The 20,967-nt window shown below is 38.2% G+C and overlaps 1 protein-coding gene across 4 annotated transcripts in view; it reads right to left on the reverse strand.

The window, feature by feature from the left end:
• The window catches only part of LOC126357498 (protein SERAC1), a 144,288-nt gene that overhangs the window by 38,124 nt on the left and 85,197 nt on the right, over window positions 1-20,967 (reverse strand). For all 4 annotated transcript variants that reach the window (XM_050007464.1, XM_050007462.1, XM_050007465.1 and 1 more), the window contains exons 3-5: window positions 14,239-14,369; window positions 6,336-6,568; window positions 1,301-1,497 (exon numbers count right to left, since the gene is read on the reverse strand). In XM_050007464.1, coding sequence (XP_049863421.1) covers window positions 1,301-1,497; window positions 6,336-6,568; window positions 14,239-14,369 — 561 coding nt within the window. The remainder of the gene's footprint in view (window positions 1-1,300; window positions 1,498-6,335; window positions 6,569-14,238; window positions 14,370-20,967) is intronic.

The following is a 20,967-nucleotide window of genomic DNA, read 5'->3' on the forward strand; positions in this document are numbered from 1 at the left end:
TCTGGAATATTCCATTCGTCTTCCCTGGTGAAGGAATTTCGGAAAACTGCATTCAATAACTCCGCTTTAGTGGCACAGTCGTCGGTAACAGTACCATCGGCACTTCACAGCGAAGGTATTGACTGCGTCTTGCCGCTTGTGTACTTTTCATGCGACCAGAATTTCTTTGGATTTTCTACCAAATTTTGAGACAATTTTTTGTTGTGGAACCTATTAAAGGCATCTCGCATTGAAGTCCGTGCCAAATTTCGCGTGTTTGTATATTTTAACCAATCTTCGGGATTTCGCGTTCTTCTGAACTTCGCCTGCTTTTTCCATTGCCTCTACAGCAGTGTTCGAACCTGTTTTGTGTACCATGGGGGATCAGTTCCATCTCTTACCAATTTATGAGGAATGAATCTCTCAATTGCTGTTGCTACTATATCTTTGAATTTGAGCCACATCTCGTCTACATTTGCATAGTCAGTTCGGAAGGAATGGAGATTGTCTCTTAGGAAGGCTTTTAGTGACACTTTATCCACTTCTTTAAATAAAATTATTTTGCGTTTGTTTCTGGTGGATTTGGAAGAAACGGTATTGAGCCTAGTACAATGACTTTGTGATCACTAATCCCTGTATCAGTCATGATGTTCTCTATTAGCTCTGGATTGTTTGTGGCTAAGAGGTCAAGTGTGTTTTCACAACCATTTACAATTCGCGTGGGTTCATGGACTAACTGCTTGAAATAATTTTTGGAGAAAGTATTTAGGACAATCTCGGAAGATGTTTTCTGCCTACCACTGGTTTTGAACAAGTATTTTCTCCGACATATCGAGGGAAGGTTGAAGTCCTCACCAACTATAACCATATGAGTGGGGTATTTATTTGTTACGAGACTCAAATTTTCTCTGAACTGTTCAGCAACTATATCATTGGAGTCTGGGGATCGGTAGAAGGAGCCAGTTATTAACCTAGTTCGGCTGTTAATTATAACCTCCACCCATACCAATTTGCACAGAGTATCTACTTCGACTTCACTACAAGATAAACCATTACTGACAGACGCAAACACTCCACCACAAATTCTGCCTAATCTGTCTTTCCTGAACACCATCTGAGACTTCGTAAAAATTTCTGCAGAACTTATTTCAGGCTTTAGCCAGCTTTCTCTACCTATAACGATTTCAGCTTCTGCGCTTTCTATTAGCGCTTGTAGCTCATGGACTTTCCCAGCACAACTACAACAATTTACAACTATAAACTATAAAAACTATAATACAAGAAGGTTTAAATAAGAAGTGAAATATTGTGTTATACAAACCGTGGTGGTTGTTTAACTCCAACAGGGCACCAAAGCATTGCATCTGTGGAGTAGTTAACTGCTATCACACGTACTCCTGGACAATCTAGTGGCAACCAGTCACGGGGCCAGCAGGCTGAGTATGTTTTTTTCATGTCTGCTAGGTCCTCATGTTTTGAGTCATCACTTTCCCATTGCTTCTCATTCTCATGATCTTCCTAGAAACCACATTTCAGTGATCCTTTTTGGTAGTACTGCTCATAGTTGGAATTTAAAGTCATATAAGAAGTTCAGACGTGAATAGTATTGTATCTGTCCTATACAATATGCATGAGGAATCCGTGGTGACTTAAGTTTACTTCACGTATCCAGTACCACCATGTGTTCCAGACACTTCATAATCAAGAGCTAAGCATTAAGGAAGTTCTAAATTTTAATACATCCATGTGACAACTACGTTGCTGATTCTAGAGGCAGCTTTGTAAGAAACGGGGCATTGTTTGCATGTGACTACCAGTATGACTGATGTATCAGACGCTTTGTTGTGGTAGTATTGATATTTATAAATGGTGAATTTTGCAGCCAAGGAAAACAGAAAGCTAAGTGCCAAGTGGCTGTGGAAAGTTTTCAGATGGAGATTCATGGGATGTAAAAGAGTTAAGTAAATTTGATGGCTGATAAAAGATTAGTTGTATGAAAAGGGGAAATTTTGGATAGTATGATCTCATGTTGAGCATCACATGAGAAACTCCTAGTCACTGTTGTAAATTTACAGACCAAGATGCTACTGTATGATTAGATGAAGGACTGTATTATCTTTAGGCAGAGATAAAATGAACAACCACAGAATAACCAATTTAATTGTGAACAAATGTGATAAGGTACTTGCAGAATGAGAACATTGGTGTCTGATTATTAACTTTTATGCAAATAAAAGTAGTCCATAGACCATACAGGTACTGAAATACACTGCCTTGTAAATAAAAAGCATTTTGAAGTTACATAGTAAATCAAGATATAGACAGTATGCACATAACTTTTACATACACTGGCAGAAAAAAAAATAGTATGCCCTTTTAGAAGTTCTCAAATTCATTCAAGATTTACTGCTGCAACAGTGTGTATGAAGTACATGAAATGATTACATTTACAGATCAATGGCACAAGTGGTTCTGAGGTACCATGTAATAACCCATGCCGAAACACCCGTATCAGTGAGTGATGTTGCCTCCATGGGTGGCAGTGCAGGCACTGATTCTGGCGTCCATTAGATCCTATAGATTGTGAATACTGCCCTGTAATACATATTGCTATGCCTGGTTGACCTTTTGTGAAGTTCTGTAAGACTTGTTGGTTGATAAGTCACATTAGTTGCTTTTCATCTCATCATATGCCACATGTGCTCGACTGGAGACAAGTCCGAAGATCATACTGGCCAGGAACATTGTTGCACATCTTGCAGAGTACACTGAGTTACTTGGGCAGTGTGTTGGTGAGCACTGTCCAGCTGGAACAACATATCACCTTCCTGTAGCAAGAACGAGCCTAACAACATTCTGCATGCACTGAGTGCTGGGTAGCAGCCCCTTCATGAACACCAAAGATGAACAAGAGGTGTAGTTTATCACACCCAGGCCCATAAGGGCTGGTTTGGGGCCAGTGTGTCTTGGACAAATGCAGTCTATGACACAGCACTCATTGGGTCCACATTGTATGCACAAACAACCATCACTTGCGTGCTAGTAGAATCTGCCTTCATGCTGAAGACCATGGAATGCCATTCCATCATACAGCACCAGTCAAGCCGTGCATATAAATGCTGCAACATGAGTGTAAGATGGACTAGAAGTGTGTGTGCCCATAGTCCCACTGCTAATTATCGGTTTGCAACAGTTCACGTTGAAATGTCTGGACTCACAATCCCTCTTTTCAGTATTTTGGTAGCTTTACGATCTGTCACAACTGGCCTTACAATATGACAATCCTGGCAGGCATCTGTACTGCATGACCATCCAGATCCTTGTCTATGCATATGTGAATGTTCATATGATCAGTAGTACCAGCAGCATTGCACAACTGATGCAGCACATCCAACTTGTGTTGCAATTCTCCGAAAGGATCATCCCACCACTTGGAAGACCACAATTTGACCCCTTTCAAACTAACTCAGTTGGCTGTAGGAGTCATGAGTGAATACCTGTGGCATGGTTGCCTGCTATCTTCACATGTTTACAGCACACTGAGCCTTCCATCTGTGAGCATTCCCTACTAAAGAGTAGACACAGTTGGCACCCAGATAACTATGCCACTATGCTATCTGTTGGTGGATTACATTCAAACCATTATTAATACATCTGCTATCCCCTAGGTGACATATGCCTTTACCAGATCAAAACTGATGTCTTTGCAGGTGTACAATTTTTATTTTTATTTATTTTTTTCTGTCAGTGTAATTAGAATTTTCTTAGATAAACACAGTTTATTCCTAATTTTAAAGCTACATCAATACAAAGATTTCAGCATATTTACTTGATAACAAACCATTCTGATGAACTGGATGACCCACTCTGCTTTTCTTAGTTTCAATCATTATAGAGGAGGTGGCAGTAACAAGTTACACTGAGGTGACAAAAGTTATCGGATGGTGATATGTGTGTATACAGTATAAAAGGACATTGCATTGACAGAGGTGTCATCTGCACTCAGGTGATTCATGTTAAATGATTTCCTATGTGATTACGACCACACAATAGGAATAGCTGGAGCTAGACTCATGGGGCATTCCATTTCAGAAATCTGAGATCCACATTGTCAAGACTATGCCAGGAATACCCAATATCAGGCATTACTTCTCACCCTGGTCAACGCAGTGGCTGATGGCCTCCATTTAACAACCAACAGATGCAGCGTTTTTGTATATCTGTCAATGCTAACAGACAAGCAACACTGCCCAAAATAAAAGCAGAAATCAATGTGGGATGTTTGATGAATGTATCCATTAGGACGGTGCAGCAAAATTTGGTGTTAATGGGCTATGGTAGCAGACAACTGACGTGAGTATCTGTGCTAACAGCCCAACATCACCCTTAGTGCCTCTCCTGTGCATTTTACCACATTGGTTGGACCCTAGATGCTTAGAAAACTGTAATCAAGTGCAATGAAACCTGATTTCACCTGTTAAAAGCTGATGGTATGATTGAGTGTGGTGCAGACACCATAGAGCCATGGACCTAAGTTGTCAACATGGCACTGCGCAAGCTGGTGGTGCCTCCATAATGGTGTGTGCTTTTACATAGAATGGACTATGTCATCGGGTCCAACTGAACCGATCATTGACTGGAAATGGTTATGTTCATCTACAAGGAGACCATTTGCAGCCATTTGTGGACTTCATGTTCCCAGACAATGATGGAATTTTTACGGATGACAGTGCGCCATGTCATTGGGCCACAGTTGTTCATGATTAGTTTGAAGAACATTTTGGACAGTTTGAGTGAAGAATTTGTCCACCCAGATTGCCCAACATGAATCGCATAGAAAATTTATGTGGCGTAATCAAGAGGTCAGTTCATGCACAAACTCCTGCACCAGCAAACCTTTCGCAAATACGGGTGTCTATAGAGGCAGCAGGACTCAATATTTCAGCAGGGGCTTCCAACAACTTTCTGGGTTCACACCACATTGAGCTACCACACTATGCTAGACAAAAGAAGGTTCAACATGATATTAAGGGGTATTCCATGACTTATTATCTCAGTATATTGTGTATTATGTAATACACTTGAGAAACTTCTCAAAATGTTTGCTATTGCTTAGCCATGTATTTGGAGAAATACATTATGTGGCCTTTATTTAATTTATGAGGTAGTATTAGAGTATTGGCTCTGTTGTGAAAAAGCATTTCCTGCCATAGCTATCCACTAATATGGGTAGCTATGGCAGATTTATTAGGGGTGTTATACATAATGCAGTTGTATGTTCTGTAAATCTAGTCTGTAAGTTTCATAAAATGTGGCTCATATATTGTGCTAGATACTCATTACATTTTATTTTATAGAAGTCTAAATTGAAAAATTGGCCTTTATTAGTTTTTGTACTGTGTGGCTGTCTATTACTTATATTATAGCTGATGGAAAAAGCAATTCTTATGTTGTATGGCCTCAGTACTTCAGTAATTATTTGTGAAATGGCATCAAAATATGGAATGCATACTGTCCTGCTGTCTGTCTGTTGTACTTATTTTTGTTTTATCTATTCCTTTTATGACTTTCTTGAACAACTTGTCCATGAGTGCAACTTGAAAAGCAATGGCAGCTGCTGTTTGTCTAACTGTTTCAATTTACTTTGAAGCATTGTGTTACTCAATGGCATTTTGTGTGCTCTGTATAACATAGACATGTATGCTGCAAGTTTGTCTGTGTGAAGATGGTATGAAAATGCAGGGACAACTATTGTCATTGGTTTTCTGTAGATGCTAAGGATATTTTCAGTCTTTCAGCTGAAAATGATGCAGTCAATAAAGTTGATTGAATTTTGACATTTATATTCAGACAAAAACCGAATGTTCCTGTCAAATGCTTGAAGCAGTGCATCCATTTCTTACTTATTGTGCACTTAAGCAAATAAATAATGTTTCTGGAATTTTATCATTAACAAATCTTACATAGAACCGAATATTTTGTAAACTTGATATCTACTGATAAATAATTTCTCCCGAGGTGATTTAGGAAATGTCAACTTGGCCACAGATATATAGACCATTGCTAGATCACTGGTTTGTTTGTATACTGTCACTGAAAGTCTGTAATTCCAACTTTTGAAAGCTTTTTATATTTTACAAGCTTATGTTTAATTACTTCCAATGGTTTATTTGTGACAATGTTTGTATACAAACTGATGATGTCCAGTGATAAAATGTGGCTTTTGTTGGGAACAAGAATTTTTTTTAAAGAATAAGCAAGACAACTGGCTACATCTAGGAGAAGAAATATACATGTAAATCACTGAATCTACATGAGGTGAAGAGTGTAAGACCTTGAAATGAAGCTTGTACAACCTTCTTTAGTGGCTGGGGCTGAATACATGCCCTTCCATGTTTCCAGCTGCCTTGTCTCCACGTCTTGTTTGGCCCACCATGGAGTCCATGTATAAATATAATATCTGCTCGTGGAACAGAATTTGCTGTAGGTTCATACAGGACCTCTATATGAATATCTTCATTGCCTGTCTTCATAATATTATTTTCTTCAGATCTTTTCCTGCGATCAGCTGCACATTTGACAGAAAGTGCTGAAAGATCCACATAAACATTTTTAGTCAATTAATATTTTTCTCTAGAATTTTTGCAGCTCTAGCAAATAAACTGTATAAGAATCACACCTTTTTATTATAGTAGAGGGATAATACTGTAAACCCCTGCAGTTACAAATGTAAGTCAAGCTTGAATTTTAATTTATTTTTAAAGTAATAACAGAAATAATAGCAACACAAAATATAACTAAGCTTTTCTTCACTTATTCTTTCCACACAACAACAAATTCTCTATAATAACTAAATCTTGACATTTTATCATGTTTAGTTATGTGCAATATGCTGAAGTTTTCATTGACACAAATCTCCATGGATATCACTTGAAAAGGTCAAACACATGAAAGTCAATAGAGGCTAAGTCATCATGGTAAACTGGATGACTGACTCTCCTTCAGCTGAGTATTGCTCTGTGTATGGCTGTATTACTGTTGCAGAACTTACAAAAGTGGTCATGATTACTTGATATTAGTTCAAAATGGAACACTGTTCTGTGAACTCAAAAAAACTAGCAACCTAAATGTTGAGAACATTTCAAGCACTGTGTTCTTGAGAGCAGACTGCACCATCTGCATTTACACAGCACCAGATGCTAATCTGTCAATATACCAAGAAAAGTTGAAGCAAATTATGAATGCCTACAATTCCAAAACACAAAGGAATTATGTGGTGATTTTAATATAAACTTTGCTGTCAAGTTACATGAATAAACCAACTTAAAAAAAACCTACTGAATACATTTTCTATGTCTAACATTGTAAAAATGTTGCCATATTGCAGATCTCAGAAAAAGGGAGAGGCAGCCTCTCAGGCACGCATGCAGTCTAAGTGGATCTTTCATGCCTCAGCATCCCGAGCTCTCTGTGTTGCAACCATGACTAGACAGCAGACAGTGATACCAGTGCCTGCAGACACTGCCACTTCTGAGAGACCTATCTGTGTCAGTATTAACATATGACAAGAAAATAACATCACAAGTGTTCTGCTGCCGGTAGCTATAAAGATGGGTTACACAAGTCAGTTCTTCCAGCTGGCGAAGCCTCTCCTAGCCTCTGAGGGGATGCTACTCACCTCATTGTCTCAGGATACTGTCGAAGCTCACCATAGGGACCAACAGTGCTGTTCTCAGCTTCCATCATTTCCTTTGTGGACTTAGACTGCATTAAGGACAGACTTTTCTGTGTCTGTGTTGGACCTAATCAGAATTTGTCTTATTTCTCTGCAAGTGTATTTTCCTATGAAGCTCCTAGTGGTGTTACTATATACTAGTAACAATCAGGTGACACTCTGGCAGCAGCTCTGTCACACCTCTGTACCAGAACCTAGTGAGACATTGTATTTTGTGCTTTTTGTTCTTACCTTTGAAGCAAACTTATTTTTATTGTCAGTAAACTTTCTGAAACATGATCACTGTTTTCCCTGTGTCCCCGTGAGGAACACTTCTGCTGGTAAGGAGGTAAAGTAAGGGACTTTTAGTGTCTTCCAGTCAAAGTGTTTGCAAACTCCAGCAGTCACTATTACATCCCCGTGATGGCGCAACATGAAAATCTCTCACATAATCAACTAGTTGCCCTCCAACAGATACAATGAAATGTGGAACTGTTACATGGGTATCTCATTGTGGGTACCCCCACCCAGCCAGACTCCTCAAGTCATGTGGCAGCTCTTTCATCCACACTGTCTCTGGGCTTTGTCCAGCACATTCTGCCTTCCAACCACATGACAAAAAGTTTTAACCATGGGCTAACTAACTTGCCTGGCTCCAATAGTATTTCATTTCCAACAAGATAATGGGGGATGAACAACAATGCACTTATTTCCTCCCTATGGGAGCCCAAACGTTTTCCACCTCCTCAAGCAATTCGGCCATTAAGCAGAGCCACATTTGCTCCTTTGTGAACATTTGAAGTCCTGTCTTCTGGAACACTTTGATGCACAAGTCCATGTTGTTGCACAAAGACAAAAAATTTTCAGATGTCATAAGCAAGTCAATCAAACTTGTAAAGAATGGATCACCCATCTGAAAAGCCACACCAGGAATTGTCATTTTCAATGCATCAACCCCACTGTAAGCAGTCTTACACTGCGTTGTTGGTCAGAGACATGATTCTTACGCAGATGACAGTCTTCGCACAGAGTTACTCAGGTTGAGGACCCTCCTCTGGAAACATGCCTCTGTATCATTGGGGCATTTGACCAATCACTTTATTCCATGGCAGCTACACAAGACCCTTCACAAGTGTAAGCAACCAAAACACAATGTAATGGATTCAGAAATAAGACCCAATCCAGCTGCTGTCTCGTACCTCCACTGATCGCCCACACCATCAACACACACAGCAACTTCCCTGCTGCATTCAATGCTTCATCCACCATCAGTGGCAATGTGTATTCTGCATGCCTTGCTGAAAAAGCATTTGAATAGTTCAAATGAAAATGTTTTTCTAGGAATGCCAGCCATTTGTGAATAAAGAAAACTTATGATGAGATTCTGTATCATCATTGGTTGTCAATCTTTGTGGTTAAGCATTCAGTGATGCTAATATGTTGTACAAGAGCATTTCATAAATAATGCACACTAATATTTTTTTTACTTACATGTTTATTTATTTATTTATTGAATATCTATATGCAGTACTTCAACGTAGTCTTCCAGCTTCTCCATGACTGAATCAAAAAGCCTCAGAAGCTGTGTTATTCCATCCAGTACAAATGATTTTGTGCTGTATTGAGTAGAACGTAGTATCACACAGTATGTGAATTCGAGTTGGCAGAGTTAGAGAATGCATTAAATTTTACGTGAAACTCAAGAAAACCTTTACAGAGCTTAATGCTTAAGCAATACTTGGTGTTATGAATGAGGTGTATACGAATGGTTCACACAGTATAAAAATGGCCGGACGGAAGTTAAAATCGACCCTTGTTCAGGACGCCCCACGTCTACCAATGACATTCATGTCAGGAACATCAAAGAAATTCTGCACACAAATCAAAGATTGACTATCCGAAAGGTTGCAGAAGAATGTAACATTTCAGTTGGACTATGTCATGAAATCCTGACCCAGCATCTTGGAATGCATCATGTTGCTGCCAACTTTGTCCAGCAAACAAATAGCTCATGAGTCAAGACCAGAAAGACAATCTGTGAAGAGCTTTTGGGATTGCACAAATGAGAATGAGATGTTCTTAAGAGAATAGTAACTGGTGGTGAGACATGGGTCTATGGTTGTGATGTTGAGACCAAGGTTCAGTCTTCACAGTGGGTCAGGAAAGTTTCTCCAAAACCAAAAAGCTTGTCATTTCAGGACAAATGCCAAAGCCATGCCGATAGTTTTCTTTGACTTTGAAGGATAGGTTCATATTGAATTCATGCCACAGCAACAAATTGTTAATCAATGGTACTATCAGGATCTGCTGCGATGGCTGTAAAGCAAACAACCTGAAATGTAGTGAGACAATTCATGGCTCTTGCATCACGATAATCCACCTGCACATTCATCCCTGTTGGTGCATGGCTATTGCACAAAAAACAAAATGCCTGTACTGACTCCTCCTCTATACTCCCCAGACCTGGCCCCTGTGGACGTTTTTTTATTTCCAAAGTTGCAAAACCTGTTGAAAGGATGAAGATTTGCAATTATAGATGAGACAAAAGGAAATTCGCAGACAACACTTCTCATGATCCACCAACATGTGTAGCAATACGGCTACAATCATACTATCTCTCTACCATTCCACTCCCTAACATCGCGTGGGAAAAACGAACACCTAAACCTTTCTGTTCCAGGTCTGATTTCTCGTATTTTATTTTGATGATCATTCCTACGTATGTAGGTTGGGCTCAACAAAATATTTTCGCATTCGGAAGAGAAAGTTGGTGACTGAAATTTCATAAAAAGATCTCGCCGTGACGAAAAAAGTCTTTGCTGTAGTGACTTCCATCCCAATTCGCGTATCATATCTGCCACACTCTCTCCCCTATTACGTGATAATACAAAACAAGCTGCCATTTTTTGCACCCTTTCGATGTGTGGTTGAAGAGGGAGGTTGGGAAGAAAGACATGAATCGACCATCTCTACACCCCTTGTTGGCCAAATACTGGTGCTGCCACCAGGATTCAAACCAACTACATCCATTCCATGGGCTTCTGAGCCAGCTACATTAACATTGTAAATACTCTCCAATATTCATTGTTTATTCACATCAGATTGTTTTAAAATGAGGAAGAAAATTCCTTCATTAATTAACATAGCCTGATCCAAAAAATAAATCATAAAGGAGAGGCTTCTGATATGTGAAATGAGTCAGATTATACATTAACTGGCAGGAGAATCCACAGAAGGCTACTTTTGTAAAGTATACTAACAACAACTTGTGGCTAAACACTAATCTATCCACACTGATACTTATGGAAATTACTTTTAGATTTTTTCTTGCATATGTTTTCCTTGCCACACTACCTCTTTTCAGCCACATCTTTTTTTACGTGCTATGTCAGCACAGTTTTATTATCCGCATTCTTGTTTACTAACCTGGCCCATTCTTTTGCACTGGCCCACTTCTCTACTACCTGTTCTCTAACTCACTGCCTCATGTTCTTCATTTTTTAAATTTCTTTTTCTGCCTTTATTTATTGTAATTTTATTTGATCATACTTTAATTTTGCAATTTTATTATGTCCTTTAACTATATACTTTAAATATTTGAGCTTTTCTGTATCACAGTTGATTGTATATAATTTGACTTCACAACACTACATGTGATCCTGCCTTCATTGTCTTGTCCCTTGCTCCGTGCACATCATGACCTGTGTTGTGAGCTTTTTCTTAACTGTTACTTCATACACTTCTGTTGACTCTGCTGAGTGCTGTTTTACTTCACATGTCTTTGAATCTAAGGCTTCTGTAATTGATTTTTCGTGGTTTGTAAGATTCGCTAAATGTTCACTAAGTTTGGAAGTACAGCTAAGTTAGGATATGAATGAACCTTAGTGACAGAAGGAAAAGTGAAAGTAACATTAATGCAGCTGTTATAAGCAACAGTAATACACCTTTTCTTGTCAAGCTAACTTAATCAGTTTGTGACAGGTTTGAAACTGTGTCTAGTTCATTCTGCTTCTGAGTTGCAGTATAGTCTCATAATATTAACAGAAAAGTAGTACTCTTAGCACGTGCATTGGTTTCTGTGAATTTACTAAGTAGGACACGTAGATCTCCATGTCTTTTCATGTGAAACTGTGGGAGTGGGGGCCTGTAGAGATGATATGCACAATACAAGGCATAAATATAATTTTCGTGTAGACTTTTCCTCCTTGTCCAGAGTTCAGAATGGAAATAAATACTCTGATAGTAAGATAACCAACAAGCTCCCATCCAATGTAATTGAAGAAATGGGGAATTATTACACTTTCAAAAAAAAATTAAAACATATCTCATTCCACTCTTTCCACAAACTGAAAATCTGTGTGCTTGTTATAAAGCTGTATGTCAAGTAATAATGTATTATAAATATTATAAATAGGACCCAGTATTTATAGGCATAAATTTTTTTCTTAAATACTATTGTAATCAAGTAAACATTAAGCTACTAGTAGTAGATAAACAGCAGCTATACGATAAAACTGAGAGGGGTAGCAGCTTTTTGTCAATGTAACAGATTTCTTTTAATTTACCCAATTAAATATAGATGATTTAAGCGTGAAAAGCATGAAGGGGTTTGCCGGCTGCGGTGGTCGAGCGGTTCTAGGCGTGTCAGTCCGGAACCACGTGACTGCTACGGTCGCAGGTTCAAATCCTGCCTCGGGCATGGATGTGTGTGATGTCCTTAGGTTTGTTAGGTTTAAGTAGTTCTAAGTTCTGATGACCTAAGATGTTAAGTCCCATAATGCTTAGATCCATTTGAACCATGAAGGGATTTTTTGTTACTACAGAGTATGGATGAAGTTTCTATGGTGTCTTTGTCTCATGTTAATGTATATCTTGACTCTTTCCACATTCCTGAAGGTTTTCCTTCTGGAGTGGATCTATGGAACATGATAAATGAATGAATGAATGACTGTGTGATCATTCAGTGCTTATCTCATGGACAAATACCACAAACAACAAACAATTCAGTGTATGAAGTAGCCCACCTAATTATTCAATCAAAATCCTACAGAATAAGTTTGAGATGCTCTTAGGAGGCTTATTACAGCTCTCAGTCCTTCTCTCCAAATACCCATGACACTTGAGTGCAGCTTTCAGGGAAGAATTGGGTTGTACTGAGCTCATAGACACTGTCAGTATGAGACAGCTACTTCCCACAGGCAGGACTCAGTGCCTGGAGATGACAGTGGCCATTTGTGTATGATCTGTGCATGCATGTGTTTTTTGCTACATCTGATGAAGAACTTGGTTCAATAGCTTACTTTTATATGAGTCTGTTCATTGCTCAATGCTTCCTTCTGGAGTGGATCTATGGAACATGATAAATGAATGAATGAATGACTGTGTGATCATTCAGTGCTTATCTCATGGACAAATACCACGAACAACAAACAATTCAGTGTATGAAGTGGCCCACCTAATTATTCAATCAAAATCCTACAGAATAAGTTTGAGATGCTCTTAGGAGGCTTATTACAGCTCTCAGTCCTTCTCTCCAAATACCCATGACACCTGAGTGCAGCTTTCAGGGAAGAATTGGGTTGTACTGAGCTCATAGACACTGTCAGTATGAGACAGCTACTTCCCACAGGCAGGCCTCAGTGTCTGGAGATGACAGTGGCCATTTGTGTATGATCTGTGCATGCATGTGTTTTTTGCTACATCTGATGAAGAACTTGGTTCAATAGCTTACTTTTATATGTGTCTGTTCATTGCTCAATGCTTCCTACATGTGGCAAGTAGTAATCTCTCCTAATTTCTATTGTTATTCCCTCAGCAATACTATCATACATCAGCATAAGTTCTGTGTTACTGCATGGGGTATCAATTTCTGTATTAATGCTGCTTGTACCATACAAAGCTGACACACATTTTCTACACTGAAATGTGTGCTAAGTTGGGCCTTAAATTCTTTGTATTTCATTGTTTTTACATTTACTAACTTATACCCATTATCTGCACAACAAGTTGGATTTGTTTCATCACACTTGGCATGTAACATTTTGAGCTATAGCAGTCTGTATCCTTTATTTTCAGTTCTTTGTTATTTTATTAATTACAAACAGTGTGACTACTTAAGTTCTGTTGCTTACATTTCAAGCATAGAAAAGGCCACATTTACTCTAGATTTCATTCTGTAAAGTTTGTGTTATACGTGTCTTGCCTCATTGTTTAGACTACAATAGGAAGCTCTATGTACAGTTGATGAGTGTACTTAGGTATGAATTCTAAATAACAACAGTGAGAAAGGACAACCACTCACATACAGCTGACTTATGTCTGGCACAAAAATACCCACTTTACTGTCACTTTTTGGGCTACCACTATTTTTCTGTTGTACATGACTCATACACACACACACACACACACACACACACACACACACACACACACAGCTAAATACACCCACCCATGGCAGATGTATACATACAGAAAACTCAAATTATTACACAATATAGTCATATTAAGTACATATATAAATTAATAAACTACTAGTTATTTCAGACCTGGAAGAGAGAATAGCTGGCGCTTTAAGATTGAAACAATCAGGTTGTGTAGTGCTCGACATGCAGCAAGCAGGTGTGGCAACAAAACTTGGGCAGCCACTGAAATACACGATGTCACAACCTGCATCCGCCTGTAACAATATTTAATCAACATTAATAAATTGCTAAAGCTGTGTTGTGGCACAAATATTTATAATTGTGTTTAATAAGAAGGTTAACTAGAAATAGCAAGTCATGTATAAGAGCCACTCATTTGATTATTATAAGTCATCATCATAGTAACTCTTAAATCTTGCCCCCCCCCCCCCTCCCTGCCCCCCACCCCCCCCCCCTTTTTTTTTAAGGAAGAATTTACAGTCAAGTGGAAGCATGCAACCTTATATTCACCTGTTATGGTAGTTGGTAGTTGTTCTTAATCAATATGACTGTTTCTGTAGAATGTTGAGGGCAAATAAACTTTTAGGAGACTAATTTTCCAACTGACAAAATGTATCTAAGAACATGTATTGTGAAGCAACATCCCAGAACCCGATGCTGTTTGCTGGTTGTCTGTATAAAGGCTTCCAGGGGCAACGAAAATTTGATTTTCAGTGTTTCACATAATTACTGATGGAATTTAAAAAACTTACATGATAATCTACTCTTTAAGAGGTATAATCTTATTTGTGGCTCCTGAAGATGAGCAGCAGCCTTTTCAGTAGTTGCAGAGGCAATAGTCTGGATGATTGTCTGAACTGGCCTCGTAACATCAACTAAAATGGCCTTGCTGCCCTTGTACTATGAACGGTTAAAAGCAAGGCGAAAGTACAGCTGTAATTTTTCCCGAGGACATGCAGCTCTAGTGTATGGTTAAATGATGATGGCGTCCTCTTGGGTAAAATATTCCAGAGGTGAAATAGTACCCAATTTGGATCTCTGGGAGGGGACTACTCAGGAGGATGGCATCATCAGGAGAAACAAAACGTGTTCTAGGGATTGAAGTGTGGAATGTTAGATCCTTTAATCAAGCAGGTCAATTAGAAAATTTAAAAATGGAAATGGATAGAGTGAAGTTAGATACAGTGAGGATTACTGAAGGTTCATGGCAGGAGGAACATGACATCTGGTCAGGTGAATACAGGGTTATAAATACAAAACCAAATACGAGTAATGCATGAGTAGGTTCAATAATGAATAAGACAATAGGAATGTGGGTAAGCTTCTATAAATGGCATAGTGAATGCACTACCATAGCCAAGATAGACATGAAGCTCACACTCACCACAGTAGCATCATTTTATATACCAACTTGCACTGCACATGGTGAAGAGCGCGAAGAAATGTATGAGATAAATTATTCAGATAGTTAAGTGAGACAAAATTTTATTGTGGTAGAGGACTGGAATTCGATAGCAGGAAAAGGAAGAGAAGGAAAAATAGCTGGTGAATATGGACTGGGGGAAAGGAATGAAAGAGGGAGCCATTTGGTAGAAGAATTATAAAAGAAGGTTGTATTTGTGGGTGAGACCTGAAGACAACAGATTTATGAACCTGACTTTGAACTGGAAGACTTTTCCAGGGGCAGATGTGGACTCTGATCACAATTTATTGGTTATGAATTGTAGATTAAAATTAGAGAAATTGGAAAAAGGTAGGAAATTAAAGAGATAGGACCTGGGTAAAAGTTGAAAGAACGAGATGTTGTTGAGAGCTTCAGAGGAAGAATTATACATTGGTTGACTAGATCAGGGAAAAGGAGTACAGTAGAAGATGAATGGGTAGCTTTAAGAGATGAAATAGTGAAGGCAGCAGAGGATCAAATAGGTAAAAAGACAAAGCTTAGTAGAATTCCTTGGATAACACAAGAGATAATGAATTTAGTTAATGAAAGGAGAACATTTAATAGTGCAGCAAATGGAGCAGGCGAAAGGGAATACAAATGTTTAAAAAATGAGATAACAAGAAGTGCAAAATGGCTATTGGACAAATGTAAGGATTTAGAAGCATAATTCACTAATGGAAAGATAGATATTGTCTGCAGGGAAATTAAAGAGGCCTTTAGTGAAAAGAGAAGCAACTGTATGTGTATCAACTGCTCAGATGGTAAACCAGTCCTAAGCAAAGAAGGAAAAGTTGAAAGGAGTATATAGAGGATCTATACAAGGATAACACAGGAGATTTTGAATTTAATGGATGAAAGGAGGAAATATAAAAATGTAGCAAATGAAGCAGGTGAAAGAGAGTACAAATGCCTAAAAAATGAGACACAGGAAGTACAAAATGGCTAGAGAACAAATATAAGGATTTAGAAGCATAAACCACAGGCTAAAGATAGATACTGACTACAGGAAAATTAAGGAGGTGTACGGAGAAAAGGAAAACATCAGATGGAAAACCAATCCTAAGCGGGAAGGGAAAGCTGGAAGATCAATACAGATCCTACAACTTACCTTAGAAGGTAGATTAAGGAAAGGCAAACCTACATTTATAGCATTTGTAGACTTTGAGAAAGCTTTTGACTTTGTTGGCTGGTATACTCTCTTTGAAATTCTGAAGGTAGCAGGGATAAAATGTGTGAAGTGAAAGGCTATTTACTAGTTGTACAGAAATCAGATGGCAGTTACAAGAGTTGAGAGTTTTGAAAAGGAAGCAGTGATTGAAAAGGCAGTGAGACAGGGTTCTAGCTTATCCCTGATGTTATTCAGTCTGTACTTTGAGCAAGCAATAAAGGCAACCAAAGAAAAACCTGGAGAAGGAATTAAAGTACAGAGAGAAGAAATAAAATCTTTGAGATTTGCTGGTGACATTGTAATTCTGTCAGAGACAGCAAAGGACTTGGAAGAGCAGTTGAACAGAATGGACAGCATCTTGAAAGTTGAGTATGGGATGAAAGTCAACAATAGCAAAAAGAATACTGTAATGTAGTCAAATTAAATCAGGTCATGCTGAGGGAATTAGAGTAGGAAATAAGACACTTAAAGTAGTAGATGAGTTCTGCTATGAGGGCAGCAAAATAAGTGATGATGGCCGAAGTAGAGGGGAAATAAAGTGTAGGCTGGGAATGGCAAGAAAAGCATTTCTGAAGAAAAGAAATTTGTTAATATTGAATATAGATTTAAGTATTAGGAAGTCTTTTGTGTAAGTATTTGTATGGATTGTAGCCATCTATGGAAGTGAAACATGGATGATGAACAGTTTAGACAAGAAGAGAATAGAAGCTGTTGAAATGTGGTGCTGCAGAAGAATGCTGAAGATTAGATGGGTAAACCACATAGCTAATAAGGAGGTACTGAATAGAACTGGGGAAAAAAGAAATTTGTGGCACAAATTGGCTAGAACAAGGGATCAGTTGACAGGACACATTCTGAGACATCAAGGGGTCAGCAATTTAGTATTAAAGGGAAATGGGGAGTGGGGAGTTAAAAATCATAGAGGGAGACCAAGAGATGATCACAGTAAGCTGATGCAGAAGGACGTAGGTCGCAGTAGTTATTCAGTGATGAAGAGGCTTGCACAGGATAGTGTAGCATGGAGAACTGCATCAAACCAGTCTTTGGACTGAAGACCATAACAACAACAACAAAAACAACAACAACACACACCACCACATAGTGCTACACTTATGATGAAGTTGTGTGTCCTTCTTTGAACCTCTGAAAGTTCCATGTTTTTGTTAACTAGGTGGCTTTCAAAAAGTTTGCCTCTCATTGCCATCTGGTCGTTGAGCAAGTTGGCATGGTGAGATCTCTGGTAACAAGATATCTTCATTTCCTCAGTCCAAAAATCTGCCCTTATCCCCTCTAGCAGCAGCATCAGTTGCATCGCTGGATTAAGAAGACCATGCCCAGTGTCAACAAGATGGGCAGCAAAATTTAGTTTTTCAACTATAGCCCTCCTCTCAGATGCCACATGCTTGAGGGGGGCAGTGCACAAATGGTTTAATTCATACTTAACTGGAAGAATGCAGAAAGTTGAAATAAGTGGCTCATGTAATGTTAAAACAACAGCTAATTCCTCAAACTGGGGGGCTATCAAGTACAGGATCCCACAGGGTTCGGTCTTAGGTCCTTTACTGTTCTTGATATACATTAATGACTTACCATTCCACATTGATGAAGATGCAAAGTTAGTTCTTTTTGCTGATGATACAAGTACAGTAATAACATCTAAAAACCAAGAACTAAGTGATGTAATTGTAAATGATGTTTTTCACAAAATTATTAAGTGGTTCTCAGCAAACAGACTCTCTTTAAATTTTGATAAAACACAGTATATACAGTTCCGTACAGTAAATGGCACAACTCCAGTAATAAATATAGACTTTGAACAGAAGTCTGTAGCTAAGGTAGAATTTTCAAAATTTTTAGGTGTTTGATGAGAGGTTAAACTGGAAGCAACACATTGATGATCTGCTGAAACGTCTGAGTTCAGCTACGTATGCTATCAAGGTTATTGCAAATTTTGGTGACAAGAATCTCAGTAAATTAGCTTACTATGCCTACTTTCATTCACTGCTTTCATATAGCATCATATTCTGGGGTAATTCATCGATGAGTAGAAAAGTATTCATTGTTCAAAAATGTGTAATCAGAATAATTGCTGGAGCCCACCCACGGTCATCCTGCAGATGTCTATTTAAGGATCTAGGGATCTTCACAGTAACCTCACAGTATATATATTCACTTATGAAATTTGTTGTTAATAATCCAACCCAGTTCAAAAGTAATAGCAGTGTGCCTAGCTATAACATCAGGAGAAAGGATGATCTTCACTATGCAGGGTTAAATCTGACTTTGGCAGAGAAAGGGCTAAATTATGCTGCCACAAAAGTCTTTGGTGACCTACCAAACAGCATCAAAAGCCTGACAGATAGCCAACCAACATTTAAAAATAAATTAAAAGAATTTCTAGATGGCAACTCCTTCTACTCATTGGCTAAATTTTTATATATAAAAACAAACAACTTAAACATTAGTGTCATGCAATATTTTGTGTAATGTAATATCTTGTACAGACACCTTTTATTAACCTGACACGTTCCACATCATTAAGAAGTGTCGTATTCATGATCTATGAAACAAGTATTAATCTAATCTAATCTAATCTCACAAAATCTAATCTCAAGCCTTCTCCCAGTTTGTCCTAAGTAACTGGCATTGTAGTCAGGGCACTGTAATTTGTATACACTTAATTGATGGATAAAATTAGTTTTATCTATATTATTATCTAACACATGACCAAGTTCACTTTCACTTGAAAAAGAGATGAGAACATTTTATTTTTAAAAATAGGTTTTTAGGTTCCTGTTATTAAGATATGATGTAAAGATCATGGTATTTTGTGAAAGGGGATACCACAGAATTTATTGACAGTTTTTCTTTGTTTTAAAAACAATTATTTCATGTTTAATGATAAAATGTATCTACAAGAAGACTGCTTAAATATGGGGAGTGCTGCTTTTGAGTTGTTAGCTGACATCTTCATTAATACTCTAGAAAAGTAATTCTTCCTTGAAATTCTTGAATTGGGACATAAAAATATCTAGTAGTTCTGATACATTGCTGACACATTTCTTTAACAAGAGGAAGTAGTACTGACATAGATGCAATAGTAACATAGTTCAGTAGTTTACATGATAAAATAAAACTTATGGTTCATATTGGTCTGGGAGGGTTCATAAATTTCCTTGATATAAATAAAAGGAATGAAAAGGGTAAACATACAATAGAAACATTTAAAAAAAAAGAATACTTGCACTGGTGTCATTTTAGATTTCCGTTCTAACCATCCCAGTCAACATAAAAAGGCATATTTTTAGCTTAGCCAATAACAGGATATTGAAGCTTCCACAATCAAATTCTGAGCAAAAATAGAACTTGATGTTAACAACTGTATTGCAAAAGCCACCAATTACCTTAAAAATTATGTAAACAACATTTACAATAAAATAGTGAAAGACGAGGGAGCAGGGAAGAACAAGTGTTGTGACTAATAAAGATAATGAAACTGGGGACTCACTTCATTTATTTTTGGGAAATATGTTTTCTCTGGTGTCAAGAGGAGGCAAACACGAAAGGGTAGGGGTGTATTAATTGCTAGCAGTTTAAATATATGGTGAATGATGGTACCCCTTAGGCAAATGACAGCAAGGGACAGGAAAGAGACTATTCTGGCAGCCTCTGATGGAACAGGGTGCAAGCAACTGTAGACCATTACGCGCATTTGAACAAATGGTCCCTACTGTCTGGCCTCTGAGGTCATACTTGAATAATTCCAGCAATTTGACAAGAGGTTAAAAAGACCAACCTTCCTTAAGGAGTTTCGAAGGACCCCAAAATTTGCAGCATTGTGCCCAGAACTGATCTTGGTTACTTGGTTCTGTGTTGTTTGGAAGGACTGAACCTAGATAGCTGACTGTGTGTGGGGTGCATACAAGAGTTTTTTTTAGGTTAGGCAACTCTCCATCCAATCCAGATAAATGATAGAAGATCCTAGTGATTACCTGCTGAAGCATTCACAACAAAGTGTCAGAGTTTAAAGTGTTCCTGAAAAGCACTGAAGCTGACGTAATAGTAGATACACAAAGCTGGTTGAAACTTGAACTTGAAGGACAAGACTCGGTATCAGGGAGGGGCATAAAATGGTAATTGGATCCCTCTATCAACCACCAGACTCATCTCCTGATGTAACCAACAACTTTAGAGAAAACCTCAGTTCGCTTATAAGTTCCCCAATCATACTGTAATCATT

The sequence above is a fragment of the Schistocerca gregaria genome, chromosome 1 (assembly GCF_023897955.1).
Source record: "Schistocerca gregaria isolate iqSchGreg1 chromosome 1, iqSchGreg1.2, whole genome shotgun sequence".
In the NCBI taxonomy this organism is placed as follows: Eukaryota; Metazoa; Arthropoda; class Insecta; order Orthoptera; family Acrididae; genus Schistocerca; species Schistocerca gregaria.